General features: G+C 42.1%; 2 protein-coding genes and 3 non-coding genes across 6 annotated transcripts in view; 4 read left to right on the top strand and 1 right to left on the bottom strand.

Annotated features, from left to right (window-relative positions):
• The window catches only part of PARG (poly(ADP-ribose) glycohydrolase), a 68,769-nt gene extending 67,206 nt beyond the window's left edge, over nucleotides 1-1,563 (bottom strand). For both annotated transcript variants that reach the window (XM_053388248.1, XM_053388247.1), the window contains exon 1: nucleotides 1,212-1,563. In XM_053388248.1, coding sequence (XP_053244223.1) covers nucleotides 1,212-1,431 — 220 coding nt within the window. In that variant the 5' untranslated portion in view covers nucleotides 1,432-1,563. The remainder of the gene's footprint in view (nucleotides 1-1,211) is intronic.
• A 317-nt stretch (nucleotides 1,564-1,880) lies between these two features.
• On the top strand, nucleotides 1,881-18,273 carry TIMM23B (translocase of inner mitochondrial membrane 23 homolog B). The gene is made up of 7 exons (XM_053388254.1): nucleotides 1,881-2,189; nucleotides 3,720-3,778; nucleotides 5,598-5,691; nucleotides 6,947-7,031; nucleotides 12,273-12,331; nucleotides 13,691-13,801; nucleotides 17,820-18,273. The coding sequence occupies exons 1-7, from the start codon at nucleotides 2,081-2,083 to the stop codon at nucleotides 17,933-17,935; spliced, it is 633 nt and encodes a 210-aa protein (XP_053244229.1). The 5' UTR covers nucleotides 1,881-2,080; the 3' UTR covers nucleotides 17,936-18,273.
• LOC128414976 (small nucleolar RNA SNORA74) lies at nucleotides 5,125-5,328 on the top strand. Its single transcript, XR_008330780.1, has one exon. It is a non-coding gene; the product is annotated as a small nucleolar RNA SNORA74 (small nucleolar RNA).
• On the top strand, nucleotides 6,222-6,420 carry LOC128414977 (small nucleolar RNA SNORA74). The gene has a single exon (XR_008330781.1). It is a non-coding gene; the product is annotated as a small nucleolar RNA SNORA74 (small nucleolar RNA).
• Nucleotides 9,844-10,047, top strand: LOC128414974 (small nucleolar RNA SNORA74). Its single transcript, XR_008330779.1, has one exon. It is a non-coding gene; the product is annotated as a small nucleolar RNA SNORA74 (small nucleolar RNA).
• Nucleotides 18,274-18,614: the final 341 nt, after the last annotated feature.

Consider the following 18,614-nt stretch of genomic DNA (forward strand, 5'->3'; position numbering starts at 1 on the left):
TTTATTCACAACTTTGAGTTTTACTAAGCAACTTTCTTTGTACAGTGATACCTCGAGTTAAGTACTTAATTCGTTCCGGAGGTCTGTTCTTAACCTGAAGCACCACTTTAGCTAATGGGGCCTCCTGCTGCCGCCACACTGCCAGAGCACAATTTCTGTTCTCATCCTGAAGCAAAGTTCTTAACCCGAGGTACTATTTCTGGGCTAGTGAAATCTGTAACCTGAAGCGGATGTAACCTGAAGCGGATGTAACCCGAGGTACCACTGTACTAGATAGTTCCCATCTTTCATCAATCTTGATCAAATAATAATTATCTTAATACATTCTGGCCTTCCGAAACACATATTACCAGGGCCTCAACAACTAATCTAAGATGCTAAAACAATCAAATTCAGAAGCATACCCTTTGTTCCAAGTACTCATAAAAGTTGCAGAACAACATTATACAGAACTGTGATGCCAATAAATTGACAAGTCAAATACTGTTGTCAGTTAATTCTTGTCAAATGAACACCAAGAATGCTCTTATATGTCTTCCCTTTTAATTGCAGAAGTGACCACTCTTCTTAGATGAAGCCACTGTCTTGTCAAACTATGACATTATAAAAGCAGGACAATGATTTTCAGTATTTAAAGGTAATGTGACAAAAGCATCAGAACTTGTTTTAAATTACTGCAAGCGACCATGCCGAATCTGTCTACTTTACAGCCCAATCCTACGCACGTTGAGTAAGAAACGAGCATCACTTTATTCAGTGGGCCCGTTTCCATCAATTGGTAGAGCACAAGACTCTTAAATCCCAGGCCTGTGGGTTCGAGTCCCATGCCGGGCAAAAGATTTCGGCATTGCAGGGGGGTGGGCTGGATGACCCTTAGGTTCTCTTCCAAGTTGCAGCACGTCTCGTGGACCACAGCCTTTAACCCAAGAGTGTTCCTGACATAAAAGGCTTGGAAGGGCCGCAACCTTTCTCCCAAGCAGAGCACAGGGATCAAGGCTGGCACCTTAAACCCAAAAGCTCTTGGCTTTTGGGTGGAGAGCATGATGGCCACTGTGGCAATGGAACCCCATGCAACTGATGTGCAGGAAATGGAAATGCACACACCCCTTTCCCCTCCCCCCCCCAGCAAACCAGATGAGAAAAGCAAGTGAGTAAGAATGGCCTTTCCCCCCTTCTTTTTGTAGAGAAAGGATCCCCACGGCGATGCAAACCTTTGTTCCCCACTGTGACTGCGGGGCTGGCTTTGCTGCTGCTGGACCTTTGCTCCCTGCTGAAGGGAAGAGGCGGCTGCCACTGGGTCACTTTCCTCTTCCAGGAAGGGGGCTGCGCTTCTTCTTCCGAGCCGCTGCTGCTGCTGACGCCGACGGCAGAGGGGGCGAGCGGGGGGTCCGACCTGATCCTTTTCCTGGGGGCGTCAGACCCCGCACTCATGCTTGGGGGGAGCAGCACCCGCCCTCCGACCCTCCTCCGCTCGCCTCACACGCCCCGGTGGAAGTGGGGGACGACGACGACGACGGCAGGGTCACCACCGGGGGGAAAGCGGGCCCGGGGGCGGCGAAGGGGGAAAGGCGACGGGGAAACTTCCCTTCCACATTCTCCCGGCTGAGGGGAGCGAGGCACCCGCACGCACGCCGGCCCTCGCAGCCGTTGTGAGAGCTTCTTATGCCGCTCGAGGCTCCGCACCGCTTCTCTCCCTCAACCCCCAACGACCCCCCGCCTCTCTCGGACACACTCCCCAAGCTGAGGGAACAGCCTTCGTCGACGGCCCTGCCTCTCCGCCCGCCGCTTCCCGTTTCCCGGCCGAGCCGGAAAGCAAGAGAGCGCCGCCGTCGCAAAGCGGAACTAGAGACGCACGCGAAGCAGCCTCGCGCGCCGGCGTCGCGGAGTCGCTTTACGTCAACCGCGGCCTTGGCGCTGAGGAGGTCGTCGCGCTCTCCTTTCCCGCGCCGGCCTTGAGGGAGGAAGGAAGGAGCGAGCGAGCGGGCGCCGAGGGAAAAACGTCCATTAATCGCCGCTGCTGAGCACGAGGAGGGGGAGGGGAGAGGGCTGCTGAAGCCCCCCCGGCAGAAGTTCGTCCTCCATGGAAGGGGGAGCCGGGAACTCGAAGGGCTCCGGGCTCGGCGGCCTCTTCGGCGGCGCGGCGATGGGTGGGCCCGGCTATTCCCACGCGGACCTGGCCGGAGTCCCTCGTGAGTATTTGGCGAGGGGAGCTTCTTCATTCGTTTCGGGCGTCGGGTTGGGGGTGCCCTATTTTATTAATCCCTCTTTTATAACAAGTGATGCGGGGGGGGAATAAAATGATGATGGTGTCGATACATTGGCAGGATTATTGTAATAACCTGCGGTTTTATAATAGTATATATTTAAAGTAGATGAATAAATGAACAAATTAAGTTAATTTGGATATGCCGAAGATAATAAATTTAAGGAACCGCAGAAATAAGGGGAAGGAAGTCAGGCTTTGAAATGTTAAAATTAGTGAAATGTATAAACCTGAAAAGTATAAATTAAATTTTAAAATAATAATAACCAGCTTTGACCGTAGAATACAATCAAATAAAAGACTTAAAACTGACCGATGTGGCGGAGTAGAATTCTACCTTGAAAGCGTGGGAGGAATATCACATAGGACTGAACAGAAGGCTGGTGCTCTTTCTTGGAGCATGTATTAGATCCTCTCTTTTATTTTCCCTACTGTGCAGTTTTGGACATTTTAAAGCGAAGGAAGTCGGGCGGGGGGGGTGAAGGTCTGGCAGGCAGGTTTGTGGGGCTGCAGCTCGTAAAAGTTGTGAAGGAGGGAAAGCAGCTTAACTCTTCCAGGTGTATTTTCAAGGTCATGGAATGGTAGAGTTGGAAGGGGTCACAAGGGTCATCTAGTCCAACCCACTGCAATGCAGCGATCTTATGCCCAATGTGGGGTTTAAACCCATGGCCCTGAGATTGAGTCTCATGCTCTACTGACTGAGCTATCCCTGTCATGTAAGCATCTGTGGTGTTTCCACCAGGCATGTGGCTGAAAGTGGTCCCTGTTTTAACTTGGGTTTGCCAGCATGATCAAATGCCTCCTTTCTTAACATGAGGGATACCAGTTTTAAGGCCTTGACCCAGTGAATGGTCTGAATAACTGTTGAGCATTTCAGAAAAAGTATGTATTCCAGATTTTCCTGATGTATTCCTGCATGTGGCTTTTCTACTCTGTTGTAAGTAGAGTTTCAAGGTGATAGTTCTACATTAACACAGAGATTTCTTAAATATGGCTACTTAGCCTGAAACTCATGTACAGTACTGGCTTTTCTCTCCTTTCATTCTCCACACTGCTCTCTTCTATACTAACCAGCTTCGTAGGACAGGCATGGCTCACACTATGAATATTATTTCATTGAGTAGGGATTGCTTGGTAGACATAAGCTAAGCATGGCTCACCTTGACTTAGCCAGAATGCAGCTGCTTTGCTTCTCTCTGGTCCTTTATTTGCTGCTGCATTGCCAAGGATTGGTGTGTTGTCTGAATCAGCTCATGTTTTTTCTGGAAGAGCTCATATGATAGTTCTAAGCCAGTCTGGCTTAGCGTTTTGTGCAACCCAGGCCACAATGTACATTTGAAAGTTAACGCTGCTTTAATTTTTCATCTTTTTCTGTCTTAGCCCTTTACTGTCATATGAACTTTTACATCTAGTTATACTGAAATTTATCTTTTGTTTTATATTTTATTTTTTGCAGTGACTGGAATGAATCCTTTGTCTCCATATTTAAATGTAGATCCCAGATACCTTATACAGGTGAGATGTAAATGCTTGTTCAAATTATATTACTATATAGTTACAATTGATTGCTAAATGTTCATTTAAGAAATTTATATAAAGGTTATGAGTATATGCATGTAAGGTAAAGGTAAAGGGATGCGAGTGGCGCTGTGGTCTAAACCACTGAGCCTCTTGGGCTTGCCAATCAGAAGGCTGGCAGTTCAAATCTGCTCAACGGGGTGAGATCCTGTTGCTGTGTCCCAGCTTCTGCCAACTTAGCAGTTCAAAAGCACACCAGTGCAAGTAGATAAATAGGTACTGCTGCAGCGGGAATGTAAATGGCATTTCTGTGCGCTCTGGCACTTGTCACAGTCCTCTGTGTGCCAGTAGTGGCTTAGTCATGCTGGCCACATGACCCAGAGAGCTGCAGAAAAACACCAGCTCCCTCGGCCTGAAAGCTAGATGATCGCCGCAACCCCATAGTCGCCTTTGACTGGATTTAACCATCTAGGGGTCTTTACCTTTTTATCTATACAGTAGTACCTTGCGTTGCGTAACCCTCTGGTTACGTAAACTTCAGGATGCGAATGCAGCAAACCCGGAAGTATTTGTCCGGGTTTCACCGCATGCACAGAAGCGCTCTATTGCACCGCACACATGCGCAGAACAGTCACCTCCGGTAGTGAAGACCTCGGAATCCAACCGGAGCTCTGGAATGGATCCCATCCACAACCGGAGGTACCACTGTACGTGTGTAAGTAGATGTTGGCCCAGTTAGCCATGGTTAGCCCTGGAAGGTTAAACCACAAGCACAGATTCTACTAATGTGCTAAGCCAAACCACAACTTTGCACAGGAGCAAATGAGACACTTGTCACTCTGGAATCAACCCATGCGCAGATGAGGTCATTGTATAGTTCCAAAAAGATTTTGACCAGTTTCCTCATCAAGCGCTCCAAATTGAGGACGGGTCCTCTCATATTTCAGTAAATGAATAAGGATAAATGGATAAACCTTAACAGAAGAGTTGAGGTTCTCTGTTAATTCTGTTCATAAAAGATCAAGTCAGTGGGCAGTGTGAAGTGGCCCATTTTCAAACAGTTCAGAAAGATAAATATATCTAGATGTTTAGCCCTTCTTAAGCATGCACCACCCACTCTTACAAGCTAGAAGATAAGTTGGGAGCTCCCTTTCACAGGGTTCAAACATGCAGTGTCCACTTAGTGTTCAAGTGCCTCTTTGCCATGCTTGCTCTTAACCATCTACAGCCACACAGTCCCAGCTTCTTGCAGCTTCTAGGTCTGTAGGCTAGTATGGGTAGAAACTAAGTGTGAATTCTCTCTAATCTGAGAACCAGTGATACAGAGGATTTTGTTTCTAAACCCCAGTGGTGGTCAGCTGTCTTTGTCATCTCCATGTCTGTGACAGTGTTACACTGCTGGAAGATAAAAGTACTGTCCATGTTAGCTGTCTGTCAGCTCCTCTGTTCTGGAGGCAGCTGATACCAGTGGGGGGCAGTATTGTGCTTCTTTGAGAGTGTGCTAAGCAGTCAATATCCTGCTCAGTGCTAGACTAGAAGCTTACACTCATGGTCAACATGCAATGCATGTAACATGCAATGGCTTGAATTTCTGTGGTAGATTTATTTACCATGTATTATTCTCTTATGGACCTTTTTATCTAACCTTTCATTTGAGCACCTGATTAGCTCAGAGATAGCAAGGCTCCTTATTTTTCTCTTAAGTAACACTTCGACATAAGTGTCAACACAGTCGAATGAATGTATTGCACCTGTTTTTATAAAGCGAACGAGTTTTTAGCCGCAAATGTAATTTAAAAGGATATTTCCGTTTCAGGACACAGATGAGTTCATTTTACCCACTGGAGCTAGCAAAACTAGGGGCAGGTTTGAGCTGGCATTCTTTACAATTGGAGGATGCTGCATGACAGGTATGGGTAACATTTAAGTTATATTGTGATGTTGTTCTGTTTTAAAATGGATAGAATTTGTATGTGTGGGTGGGTGGTGAGTGTAGTGTATAAAAATATATTTGTGATGTATCAAATTTAGCCAAGTCTCCAGTGACATACTTCTTGTCTAAAACAAGCAACACAAACTTGAGTGCATTATAGTAACAAATTCTAGAGGGGTAGTGTGTTACTCTTTTGTAGCAAAAGTAATAGTCCTGCGGCACAACAGAACAGAGTCTTCTAGCACCATTGAGAGTGTCAATGATTTACACTGTTTTCACGGTGCATTAATTGTGATCTAGGTTGTATCTTCCCCCCATTTACACTGTTGATACTTTTTCTGTAAGCTCAGGGCAATTTATTTTTTAAATGCCATTCCCTTTGAAGGCTTTTCTGGACATAATCATCAAATTGTAACAACAGTTGCAAGGCCTTCATTGCCAAAAATGAACGATGGAACATTTGAGTGAAGGTTTGGGGTGTCTGAGACTGTTGTTGATTCCCTAAATTTCAGTGGTAGTCAGCTGTCTGTGTCATTACCATGCCTGACAGTGTTACACTGCTGGGAGATGAAAATATTGTCCAGTCTGTCTGTCATTGTCACCGTTCTGGAGGCATTTTGGCAGCAGGGTGGGGCAGTGCTGTGCTTCTCTGAGAGTGTGCTAAGCAGTTAATGTCCTGCTCAGCACTAGAATGGGAGCATACATATCAGCTGCATTTATGTCTGCAGTATAGCATATGCTGTTTGAAAATGGCATTTGTGGTTTTTCTGAACATACAAACTTTGCAGTTTTATAACAGGTTATCGAAGATTCTATGCATAGACTAATAGATATTTTTTGCTGCTGTGGCATGATTTGGTATTTTTCCATCTCACTTTCCTACATCTTCTAGGGGCTGTTTATTCTCCCCCACCCCATTGTAGAGAATACAGTAGGTAATTGCTATGGGGTGTGATTGTACAGGAAGAGAGAACATAAGAACAAAAAATAAAGAGCAAAGAAAGATTGGGCAAGTGACTCACGCAGGCCACATTCGCTATTTTGCCTGTAAAATGTAAACTGCCTTCAATAATACAACATATGCCTGTATATCTGCTTCAGTAGAAGCGTATCATTATTATAGTTTATTTTTCCGTAGACTGCATGTTTAATTGGTGAGCTGTTTTAATCCTTACTGGAGTGTGTGTTCAGTTTTCATTTCCTGTGGTTAATCCTGATGTCCTGCCTTTTAGGAGCTGCATTTGGTGCACTAAATGGCCTGCGACTGGGCTTGAAGGAGACACAGAGCATGGCTTGGTCTAAACCTAGAAATGTACAGTAAGTACATAATTCCAGATACTTTTCAGCTTTCAAGGGTTGCTCATTTTTCATTTTGTTTTCAGAAGAATTCATAAGTATTCATGGTCTTACAGCCTTCCAGATACTTATTTTCTTGCTTGCCTTGAATTTAGACTTCCTATAAGTGTAAGTGAGATATCATTAAATTCGCCTTTAGTGCAGTCAGGATAAAATTACACTTCTGTGTAAGTCTTAACTTATAAAGCCTTTTGTGCCCATAAAGCTAAAGGACTAAATACCAAATCTGGGGTGTTTTAGTATTCCTGACAGCGGATTGTCACTGCCCTGAGTTGTGTGAGAAGTCTTGAATTAGGATGAGCTCAACGTGTGGTGGTGATCACTTCATTAATCTTAAAAAGAAGGTAATTGAGTTATTTCTGAGGAAACACCTTTTTGTTCTCTTTCTATCCCCTCCTATCAATTTGTGCATGCTTACATTATTAATTATTTAATTAATTAATTAATATACCGCCCTATACCCGGAGGTCTCAAGGTGGTTCACAGAAAAGATCAACGTAAAGAACACTATATATATACTGTAATCAAAATAAAAAGAACCCAATAACACCCCCACACCCACACACCAAAAAAGAGCCACATTTTAAAAGGGCATAGGATGTCAATACATGCACATATTCACTTGATTTCTATAAGCTTTACTTTCAAATGAGATTTCTTGTTCTTTCAGAGAAATCTTGGCCAAAAACAAATTATGCTGGACATAGAAATTTCAAATTCATGATCCTATGGCATTTTTAAAAAATGTATATTGAACAGATTGTTATGTAGAAAGATGGCAAACATTAAATCCTTTAGACCAGCAGGTGGCAGCAAACTAATATTAATGCTCTACTGGACATTCAGGAAGATATGCTGAAGGTCAGCTATCCCAGTCACTCCATTCCTAGCAGTTGCAAGGATAAATATTCTCCACAAAATGTGGCTCATATGTGGCCCTCATTTGTAAAACTGTTTTAAAGGAAAACTATAACAATATCTAAAGATTTATGTATAATCCTTTAATTATCCATCTGTTAGTACTTCTTATTAACATTTTCTAGAACAATGGGGGTACAGAAACTGTTAACATTTTGGTGCATGATCCCAGACGGAAGACATTATTATTATTATTATTATTATTATTATTATTATTATTATTTATATACTGCAACATTGTCACAGAACTAGCAAAGATAGGTTTTGGAAAAATGGCAAGTGTATCCTACACAATAGGGAAGTTATATGTTCTCTAAACTGGAATAACCCAACTGCCTCTCAGAATCCATGACATACCCTTTTCCTCGAATCATCAACAATTCCCTTCTGATTCTTCATTATTCGCAGAAGAAGAGGAGTTTGGATTTGATATCCCGCCTTTCACTCCCTTTAAGGAGTCTCAAAGCGGCTAACATTCTCCTTTCCCTTCCTCCCCCACAACAAACACTCTGTGAGGTGAGTGGGGCTGAGAGACTTCAGAGGAGTGTGACTGGCCCAAGGTCACCCAGCAGCTGCATGTGGAGGAGCGGAGACGCGAACCCGGTTCCCCAGATTACGAGACTACCGCTCTTAACCACTACACCACACTGGCTCTCAACAATCTCAACTGCCTCTCAGAATCCATGACATACCCTTTTCCTCGAATCATCAGCAATTCCCTTCTGATTCTTCATTATTCGCAGCTCTGTGGAACTGCTGCTCCTATTGGTCTGCCTCCTGTAGCATCCATATTAGACACTGAGATTGGACACAAAAGTTGCCTCCCATCTTTCTTCCATTTACCTCAGTTCTATCAATATTCATTGCTCAGACATGTTAACTCCAGATTCTGTTAAAGTACGGTGGATTAAAAAAGGACACATTGGCCTGCATTAACGCAATTGGCAGCCCACATTACCTGAATGATCAGTTGAAATATATTCTCCCATAGGATCTCACTAGTCCAAAAATTAAGGCTCTGTGCGAGTATTCAAGCTACAATGACTGTACAGGTATGTAGCTCGCATCTTAGATGGGGGTTACGTTCCTGGCCAATGTGTGTATAAGCAAAACCGCATAAATCCAGGATCCCCTGGAACCAGGGCCTCTGCAAGGTGGAGGTCTGCTTGCCTGGCTATGGGGAAGAGGCGCGAGGGCTCTGACAAGGTCCCAGGGCCCAGTAAGCGCTTGCCCAGCTCTGGGAAGGAGGAGGGAGAGCTCTAGGACCCTTCCAGAGCCATAGCACCTCCTTCCCAAAGCCTGACGCCTCGCTAACCTGACTTTGGGAAGGAGGCGGAGGACTGCTCCACCTTCCCAAAGCCCGGTAAGCCCACAATTGAAGCTTTGCACAAGAATGTGGGGAGAACAAATAAATAAATAGTGTGTTTCCTCTGTGCTCCATTTATTATTCCCCCTCCCCTTCCACTCAAAGCTGCAATTGCATAAGTAAAATAAATGTAAGATGTAAGTTAGCTGTACAGCATTTGCTACTATGAGTTAATAATGAATCATCAATTTTATAGCAAGTAGTCCTGAATCTCCTGGGTTAATAGAACCATAAAAAAAACAGAAGGGAAATTGGCATGGGTGTTCATTCAGCACATGTGTGTGCAAGTCCTAGCAGCTAGGCAGGATTGTAATAAGCAAATTATATGGCAGTTCTGCTTGGGCAGGAGCTTGCACACTGGGAAGAACATCTTTCGATTTAGTTTCACTTTTCTTGCTCTCTGTAAGGTGCACAGCATGCTGTGAGCAGATAACACCTTGCACGTTCTGAAAGGTACCTTTGTCTCCCGTTCATCATTTGTCCCTAGGTTCCAGCGGTAGTCAGCTGTCTGGGTCAGTATCATGCCTGTGACGGTGTTACACTGCTGGGAGATAAAAGTACTGCCTGTTTTATCTGTCTGTCACTGTCTCTGTTCTGGAGGCAGCTGACACCAGTGTGGGGCAATACTGTGCTTCTCTGAGAGTGTGCTGAGCAGTTAACATTCTACTCAGCACTAGTCTGGGAGCATACACACTTGTTCAGCATGTGATTTTAATTTCTATGGTAGAGGATGTTTGACCTTTCTCCCCCTTTGTTTTTATAAAGTTTATAAGAAGTGATATTTAAGGATGTCCAAATTAAAATGTGTATAATTTAGCACTTGGATTTTTGCATGCTTAACAGTCTTCCAAAGGACAAGCTCCTTAATGCAATCTAAACTATTTGGGCAGTCTTGGTATAATGTCTTCTAATAGCAAACTCCCTTGTTGAGTGCTGACAGAACTGTAGCCAAATCCAGGTTAATGTAAGAGCATCAGCATATTCAGGGGAACTCCCAAGGCTTGCAGAGATAGGAAAAATGAACAAGAGCACTCCACACTGCACTGTGATCTAATTCTTAAAATATGTAGAGCAGTGTACTGGTAAAAATTGTTAATCTAGAATTGGCTCAGTTAACATGGTTTCCTTTGATGAAAGCACTTTTCTTTAGAATGTAAAAAAATCAGCCTTGCATTTTGATTTAAAGAATTGCTTGATGAATATATTCAAATCAGTTGTCTGTCTTGGAGGGGGAAATTATCTAGCTTCAACAGGCTCCCAAAGCTGTTTTCTAAATTCAAGCCATAGCTGAAGGAGGGGGGAGGAATTGGATTATTAAGGCACTGTACTGCATCTTTGGTAGGTACCTATGCATAGAAATACTTCTTCATTCCTAGGCAGCAGTCACCCCATTCAGAATTTTCAGTCCTGATTTCAGATTTACCCAAATATGGTTGCTTCTGGAATCATGTTCTAATGACCATTTAATTGATATATTAGAACTAAGAGAAATGTCTATTTAAACATGTGCTTTGGGTAGTTCATTTAGTTTGTGTCCCATGGAATCTGTTCAGAAGCTTCAGTTATTCAGACTAATTAATGCGGCAGAAATGATTACCGTATTTTTTGCACCATAACACTCACTTTTTTCCTCCTAGAAAGTAAGGGGAAATGTCTGTGCGTGTTATGGTGCGAATGCCTACAGATGGCGGGGGGATCGGCTGCAGTTGTGAGCAGAGGATCCATGGTTCCCCTTCCTTCCCTCCTCCGCTTTGAAACAGCAAAGCAGGAGAAGAGCCGCTGAGTAGGGAGGAGAGAGGGACAGAGAGCCTGCTTCTTTAAAGGAGCAAAGCGGGAGAGGAGAGGAGCCGCTTACACGGGTCACCCCAAATTCACCAGCAGATCACATAGCATGTCCATGGCTACAGCTTGCACCAAAAAAATCATGCACCCACTGTTGCCTGGGGCCGCGGTGGTGCAAAAACATGGTTACAAAGCATGGATCCTCAGGATTTTTGCATTGGGCTACCCCAAACTTACCGTCAGATCACATGTCTGTGGCCACAGAATGAACCACAAAAATCATACATCCACTGTTTCATTTAGAATATTTTTTGTCTTGTTTTCCTCCTCTAAAAACTATGTGCGTGTTATGGTCGGGTGCGTGTTATAGAGCGAAAAATACGGTATATTATGCTTCATAGCCCCAATACAGTGCTCTTCATGCCACAAGGCAAAGTGCTTCTGAAACTGAGGGACTTCCAGAGGCTGTTTTTGAATTAGGTGCAAGGCTCTGGTATTTAAAGGGGTGGGGGGATAAAAAGAAAATTCACTGTGGGTATGATCAAGCCATTATGCACACCTTAACTAATTATTTGGATCACAGTCCATGTTTTGTGCACTTGCTTTCTCCAGAACCTGAAACATGCTAAGTAGGTTGGACTACAGAAAAATCTATGGATCTACTTATTTAAAAAAGAAGTGAACAATTAATCTTTTAGCTAGGATGCTTATGGAAAAAGAAAACCTGGAAAAAATATTACGTAACACTGAGCTCCAAATTTGCATTTGAGTTACATAAACGTTTTAATTAACCTTGGCACGTAGTGCCACCTGCCTTAAAGCAGAGCAGATTTGTTCAAAAATGCAAATGAATTTAACTTGTCCTTTCAAGTTAGGTTCCTGTAGTAAAACCTGTATTGCTGGTGTGCTAGAGATCAAACGTTTGTACAGCATTTGATTTCTCCAGGTAGAACAAGTTTCATTTAAGCTTTCCCTTTTTCACTCTTGCCTTATGAAATGCATGGAACAGATTCTAGGACAGAAGGCGTGAGCAGAAGAAACTTAAGTTGTCTTTGGTTCTGTTTAGGCCTTGAAAACAATATAGCCTATGATAAAGCAGTACAGCTCAATCTCTTTCTCTCATTACTTCCTTGTAGGATTTTAAATATGGTGACAAGGCAAGGGGCATTATGGGCCAACACTCTTGGATCTCTAGGTAAGTAAGTTTGTTGTGTAAATCAAATCTACATGGGAAATGTCAATATCATTCTCTGTAACTCAGTTGAATTTTTCAGTAATCCTGGAAGTCTACTAGAATTAGAATGGAAGTTTTGTCAAGGATTCTGGCTTCTTCGGGTTTGGAAAGTCATTGCACTGCATTGCAAAGCATAAAATGAATCTAGGGCCTGCTTGCCTTTCCTTAAATGAGATTTAGAGGCCTGAAAAATCTCCCTTTGTCACAGAAGACTCTGGCATCTTCAAGGATTCCCTCCCCGCTTTCTGCTCGCCCCCATCAGCAGGGAAATCATAGATCATGGAAAATTGCCATTTGAGCTCAAAGGTCCCAAAGTTCAAGATTCCACCCTTGCAAGTGATACATTAACAGACACTTCGCAGCTGTGTTTGTTTTCTTGAGTAACATTTCCTTGTTTGTCATAGTCCTTTACCCTGACCTGTCTAGTGACAAGTCTGCAAATATTTTAGAATTCAATTCCTTTCTGGGAAGAAAATATTCAGTTGTGGGCTTTAGGATGGGTGGGTGAGTGTGGCTCTACTTCCTAACCAAAAGACAAATTCAACTGCTGTTCTTGGTTTCCAGTATGAGATTAAGAAAGGTTTTATAGGATGTTTAAAAGTCATCCTTTTGAAATAGTGTGAAATAAGTTTTTCAAAAGTTATAGTGGGCCCTAATCTGTTTCAACTGTGTTGCTCTTTTATGTTCAGTATTTGTAAAACACTGCAGGTCTGCTCATTTGGGTTTGCTGCTGACCATACTTGTATAATACAACTGAATAATGTTGGTGGTGCTTTTCAAAGGTTTTGGCCCCAATTGATTGATATTTGCATTTGGCACTTGTGTAGAACCATTCAGCTGATCCCGTTGAAACACTTTAGTAGCAAGTTACCTTTCCCTTCAGAAGCTTCAGTGCTTTCATGTCCCCTGAATCTACACATTCTGCCATTTCCTTATGTTACAGGGCTGCATTTTGCCTCTCTGATTAACTTACCTCCTCATTTCATCACCCAAAGTTAACTAAGTTTACAGAAAGGTTTCGTGCCCTCTTCTCATCATTGATATCACTCTGCACATGTCCATACCCTGAAAAGCCTCTCTGGATGGCCAATGGGCACTGTTGAACAACATGGAATGGCGCTACTGGGGGTGAGAGGGTAATGGGAAACTTTCATTCATTGATCTTAAGTCAACTTCCTTAAAATGCAAGCTCAGTTTTGGGCACTTTCCCCAAGAGAGAATGATACTGAGACCAGAATCTTACTGGGTTGTTCTGTGTTGGACATGTGCTGTTGTTGTTGTTTGTTCGTGTTCTCACTCTCGACTTTAATTCAATTCCAGCACTGCTGTATAGCGCATTTGGAGTCATAATTGAAAAAACTCGAGGTGCAGAAGATGATCTGAACACAGTTGCTGCTGGGACCATGACAGGCATGCTGTATAAAAGCACAGGTACGCTGGCAAAATTACCTTTATTCATTTTGGTTCTGTGTACAGGAGTTGGGTCAAAAGTAAGCTTATCTGTTCTGTGTGTGCTTAATGTCATGTTTACTGACGTGATTATATATTCTTAAGAACAAGGCATGAGCCATGTGAAAACTCAGTTTCCCTTTTCCATATGCATTAAACCTTTGTCTGAAATCCTAATACAAGGGCTCTGCCTTTAATGAGTTCTGCATTCTGATTAATGGTGATAGAAACTGTTAATCCAGAGCTAAAATAAACAAACAGTTCGTAAAATAGAAATTGGGGGTAAATATATGAGAGAATGCTTTGTTTTGTGTGGTAATATTGAGGGCTTTAAAATTTGTCTTACTGTGATAAGACAGAATAAATTTAAATGTGAGAAATGTTCTAAATATAGACTTTAGCTTTTCGGTGTTGTGGTAACAGCAGATTACCCAAGTAATTGAGCTGCACAGTGCATATAGTCTGAGAAATGCATTGACAATGAAAATGACACCAGAATTTGGTCGTGAAACTCCATAACAGTTCTCTGGCAGTTAGCTATAGTTCATCCAGAAACAGTAAGGATTAGTGTAAAAAAAGACATCCTACAATTTTAGCCCGACAGGATAGCACTATATGTAAGATGATTCAGACTGTAGCTGGAAAACATCACTGATAAATGATATTTGAAACACAAAAAAACTCTATGCTTCCCTTAGGAACAAAGGAAGGGTTGTGCAGCCTTAGGTTATATACCTCAGAACCCAATGCAAAAATTTATTCCAAATTCTCAAGTGGAAACAAATATGTTAAGAGACATTTGTGCTGGCATAATAGATCTGCTCTGTGTGCAACAGTTAAAGACAACAAAAGAGCTGAAGAAACTAGGCCATGGTTTTTTTACACAGATTTTAACACACTGGAAGCAGTAAATAGGAAACCATTTTATCAATTGTAGAGCAGGCTCCTTTTTAAAAAGTCTGTCCATCTTTTCTAGCTAGAAATATTTACCTGAACTTCTACCTCCTACAGCTGTAATAGATCACTCTCCAGGTCCAGCCTGGTCCAACATTATCATAAGCAATAAAGCTATTTGTTCTGTTTGTTTCAACATTAGTTAACTTTCAGGGCTCCTCCCAATTTTAAATGGCAGGTTTATGTTATTGACACATGCGACTGCAATTCTGAAAGCAAGTCTTATCTTAGCAAAGTGCCATTAGATTAAATATGACTAGTATCGGAAAACCAATTGAAATTAGTGATGCATTAGCGAAAAACATGAAAAAGATCTGTCATCATTTTTGAGTGCCAAAAGTACATGGATCTATAGAAAGGAAAAAATGTATTCAAATCTTTGTTTGCGCTTATTGAAAAGTTCGCCACTTTGGTTGTCTTTCTATGAACAGTCTTTGCTTTTTCCAGTTAATAGTTGCTGCCTGTTGCCTTCTGTCTGCCATATAAATTAAACTTGGAGTTAGAGTGGCAGCAGGATTTGGAAGGGTGTGTGGGTGTATTTCAGAAACTAACTCCCCTGGTTTGGAAAATGAGGCATTAAAGCTAAGCAGCCCTCTTTGTCTCCATTCTCCCCCAAAAGATTGAACTGGGAAACCTTGGAAGCTACTTCCCATGCAGCAATAGATTCTTTCAAGTATGCTTAGGAAGGTTCAGGAGCATCAAGATTTAAAGCTGAGATGTGCGGTTTGCAGAAGCCTATACCAGCAGGGACAGTTGGTGTATCTGAGCTTTCTTACTATAACTCAAAGCTCTTTCTGAGAATTCTGCATGAGAACTTGGAGGAGGAAAGCTAATTATGAGGGAAACCCAACAGAAATTAAATCATCACTACTTGGAAAATATATTTGTGGAACCAGAATGTGTGGTGCTTTATAACTATGCCTGTATAATTGGAGATCTAATGAAATAGTTTGTATTGGTGGCATTATTCTGGATATATGCAAGCTAAATAGAAACAAGCAATGGCACAGGAACCAGCTAGGTTGGGTTTAACGGAGGTATATGGAAACTTCTAGGTTTTGGGAGTTTGATAGCCCTGCACAGCAATTGTTCTTTTATTTTAGAAAGTGGATGGTTCTTGTCTGACATGCTTGGAGCTTTCATCAGGCTTGAAACTGGGTGTTTTTCTCTTGCTCACTTCTTCATCAGTGGAAATGGCATGATTTCTATTGAAAACCATTTGGTTCTATTCACATAGAGTGGGTCCCACCGTTGTCAATTGTCCCAATAATTATAAATTTAAAACATGCTACACCTGTAGGCTAGAATGACCTGTTTACTAGTGCCATCGGAAAACACAGCACTTTTTACATTTTTACACAAAACATTTTACATTCGAAGGCTGATTTATGTAACAAAAACTACCATGAAATAAAGCAGATGGCATGCCACCCACACCTGGTATGAAATGCAGAGGTGTGTGACTTTGCATTTATTTTATTTTTAGCAATCCCATGATTTGGAGGGGGGATTTCCAATGGCAATCAGGAAGTTGTCTCTGTGGAGGTGGCCTTATTATGGCAGAAGTTGGTACTGGATAGGCCTTCCCAAGTGGCAGGCTCTGTAAGTGTCTGCTTTCAAATATTGCAGCCTGCAACTCCTTAAGTCATGTTTTGACATTCTCCTATCTCAACATGTGTATGTAAGAGAAAGATAATGACAGCTGCTTGTTTTGGGGGATTCAGTAAAGTGACTTGCTATCCAAGGCTAGCAGAATTGACTTCAGAGGAGGGACAGGAGTACATTCGCCTATCGCTTAGCAAGCAGAACTGAAAAGGGTCAAGAGAGTTCTAAGCCCTGTTACTCAAAAGGCACTCTTTCTTCTTTTTGCCAAACTTGCTTTTTTTAAAAAACAACACATATTCACCTTGATGTGAATATTTTCAGGCAGGAAAGGCAAACACTGCCAGCTGTGCAAATGCAAACTGAATTTCACACAAGTGACTTGGTTGTATGTTGGTGCTTAGTTCTGCTGTTCTCCTTTGGGGTGTTCCATAGCTGGGTGTTGGACAACTACATTGCAGTGCAAAGGGTTTCATTGCAGGGCTTTACACATCAGAAAAAATGAGAATTGGTTTTCATCTCCATGAGCAAGTTCTTCTGGTGTGTTACACCAGAATTAAGCCCAAACTAGACTAGCTTTTCCCCCTCTGTCCTGGTTGAAAATACAACTCTTAAAAGAGTCAAGACTGCATTAAGTGTTCTGTTGTAGTTCCTGTTATTTCATGAACTGCTTTTAGCTATATCACATATAAAGTCACGGCACAAAAATCCTGTCACCTAGCCCGTTGTAGGCTGTATATATAGATGGGATTTTCTCCCTGCTCAACATAGTATTTTTTATCTATCAGTGCAAAACATAATGGCTTTGCTGCAAACTGTTTTTTTCTACGGCAGTAGAAATGATCCTCGGTAAAACAAATCTAAACCTATAGAAAGGGGATTCTGGTACCATAAAACTAGCTTTACACTAGCCACTAGTTAAGTATAATTTTCATAGTGGTAATGTTGGTAGTTTATTTTACCAAAAACAACCAAGGTTCTTGTGGCACCTCAAAGCTTAACAAACATATCACAGCATAAGCTTTCATAGACCACCCAGTCCATTAAAAAAAGTCTTTGAAGTGCCACAGAACTATTGTTTATGTTTTCATACATTCATATTCCAGCTAGGGCTGAAATTTAATATATTTGACCCTTTTCTATAAGTGGAATTGTTTTTTCTTCTTCACACCTTATGTCATGAACCTAAATGTAGCAGTCATTGGGTCTGTGAGTTAGGACACCTAAAATTTCTTCCTACTAATAAGTGGCTTAGCTTGTGAACCACTGCTTTAAGATGTTGTTCCCACTGAGGTGTGTCAATATTTTCCAAAGCAATGGCCATTTTTGTGACCTCGGGTACTGTGTTTTACTTGTACAAATGTTCTAGTACGGCACAGCCCATGCGACTAAGCCCGACATTTATTTGCTGATCTCTTTTCTTTACTGCTACTGTTTTCCACAGGTGGACTGCGAGGGATAGCGAAAGGTGGCGTTGCAGGACTCATGCTCACTAGTCTCTATGCTCTCTACAACAACTGGGAGCACATGAAGGGCTCAGTGCAGAGGCAATCACTCTGAGCAGCATTGAGAACTGAGAACCTACACATGTAGTGCAATCAGACTTGAAACCTTTCAGTACAGCATGGAGCAGAATGGAAATAAAGACTAGAAAACCTCACTGTGACATGGTTATCAGAACCGGTCTATCCTTCCAGCTGCCAGATGGTAACTTGCTAGTATCTGTGAGGGTGTGATGAAGTTGTCAGCTGAAGATCTTGTTTTGGCAGCATGTTCACTTTTGCCTGGGCTAGTTATTTTACTTTACATAACCCAAGTTAATTGTCTGTCCCGTGATGAGGTTTATGTACCTATACTGTTGCTTGATTTGGTTCTAATAAAAAGTTTTTGTCCCTACAGCTTTTGCCACTTTTTAAATCCTCTGTTGGTAATAGGCAACTTGTTTCTTGTAGCAGGTAACTGTGCCTCAGTACATTAGAGTGATTTTACAACTTGCACAATTCAATTCATTTGCTTTATAACTTCTGTTCTGAATTGTGTCGTGTCCAGTATTGGGGAACAAGATTCCACCTTCTGGCCTCTACCTAAATTAATCTGCTGAGTGAGGTTCATTTGATGATGCTACCATAATCTAGTTTTCCTCTATAGAAACATGTATATGTAAAAATATAATAAGGAATGAAAAATATAAAGCATGTTGAGTCTGTATTGTTCTTGTTCTATTTCAGGTTTAACCAAA

This window comes from Podarcis raffonei, chromosome 5, assembly GCF_027172205.1.
Source record: "Podarcis raffonei isolate rPodRaf1 chromosome 5, rPodRaf1.pri, whole genome shotgun sequence".
NCBI lineage: Eukaryota > Metazoa > Chordata > Lepidosauria > Squamata > Lacertidae > Podarcis > Podarcis raffonei.

Excerpts from the sequence above, each read along its gene's own strand:
- TIMM23B (XM_053388254.1), top strand. The coding sequence starts at position 2,081 with ATGGAAGGGGGAGCCGGGAACTCGAAGGGCTCCGGGCTCGGCGGCCTC. Across the intron at positions 3,779-5,597 it reads ATCCCAGATACCTTATACAG|GACACAGATGAGTTCATTTT; the intron begins GTGAGATGTAAA and ends TTTCCGTTTCAG. Across the intron at positions 5,692-6,946 it reads TGGAGGATGCTGCATGACAG|GAGCTGCATTTGGTGCACTA; the intron begins GTATGGGTAACA and ends CCTGCCTTTTAG.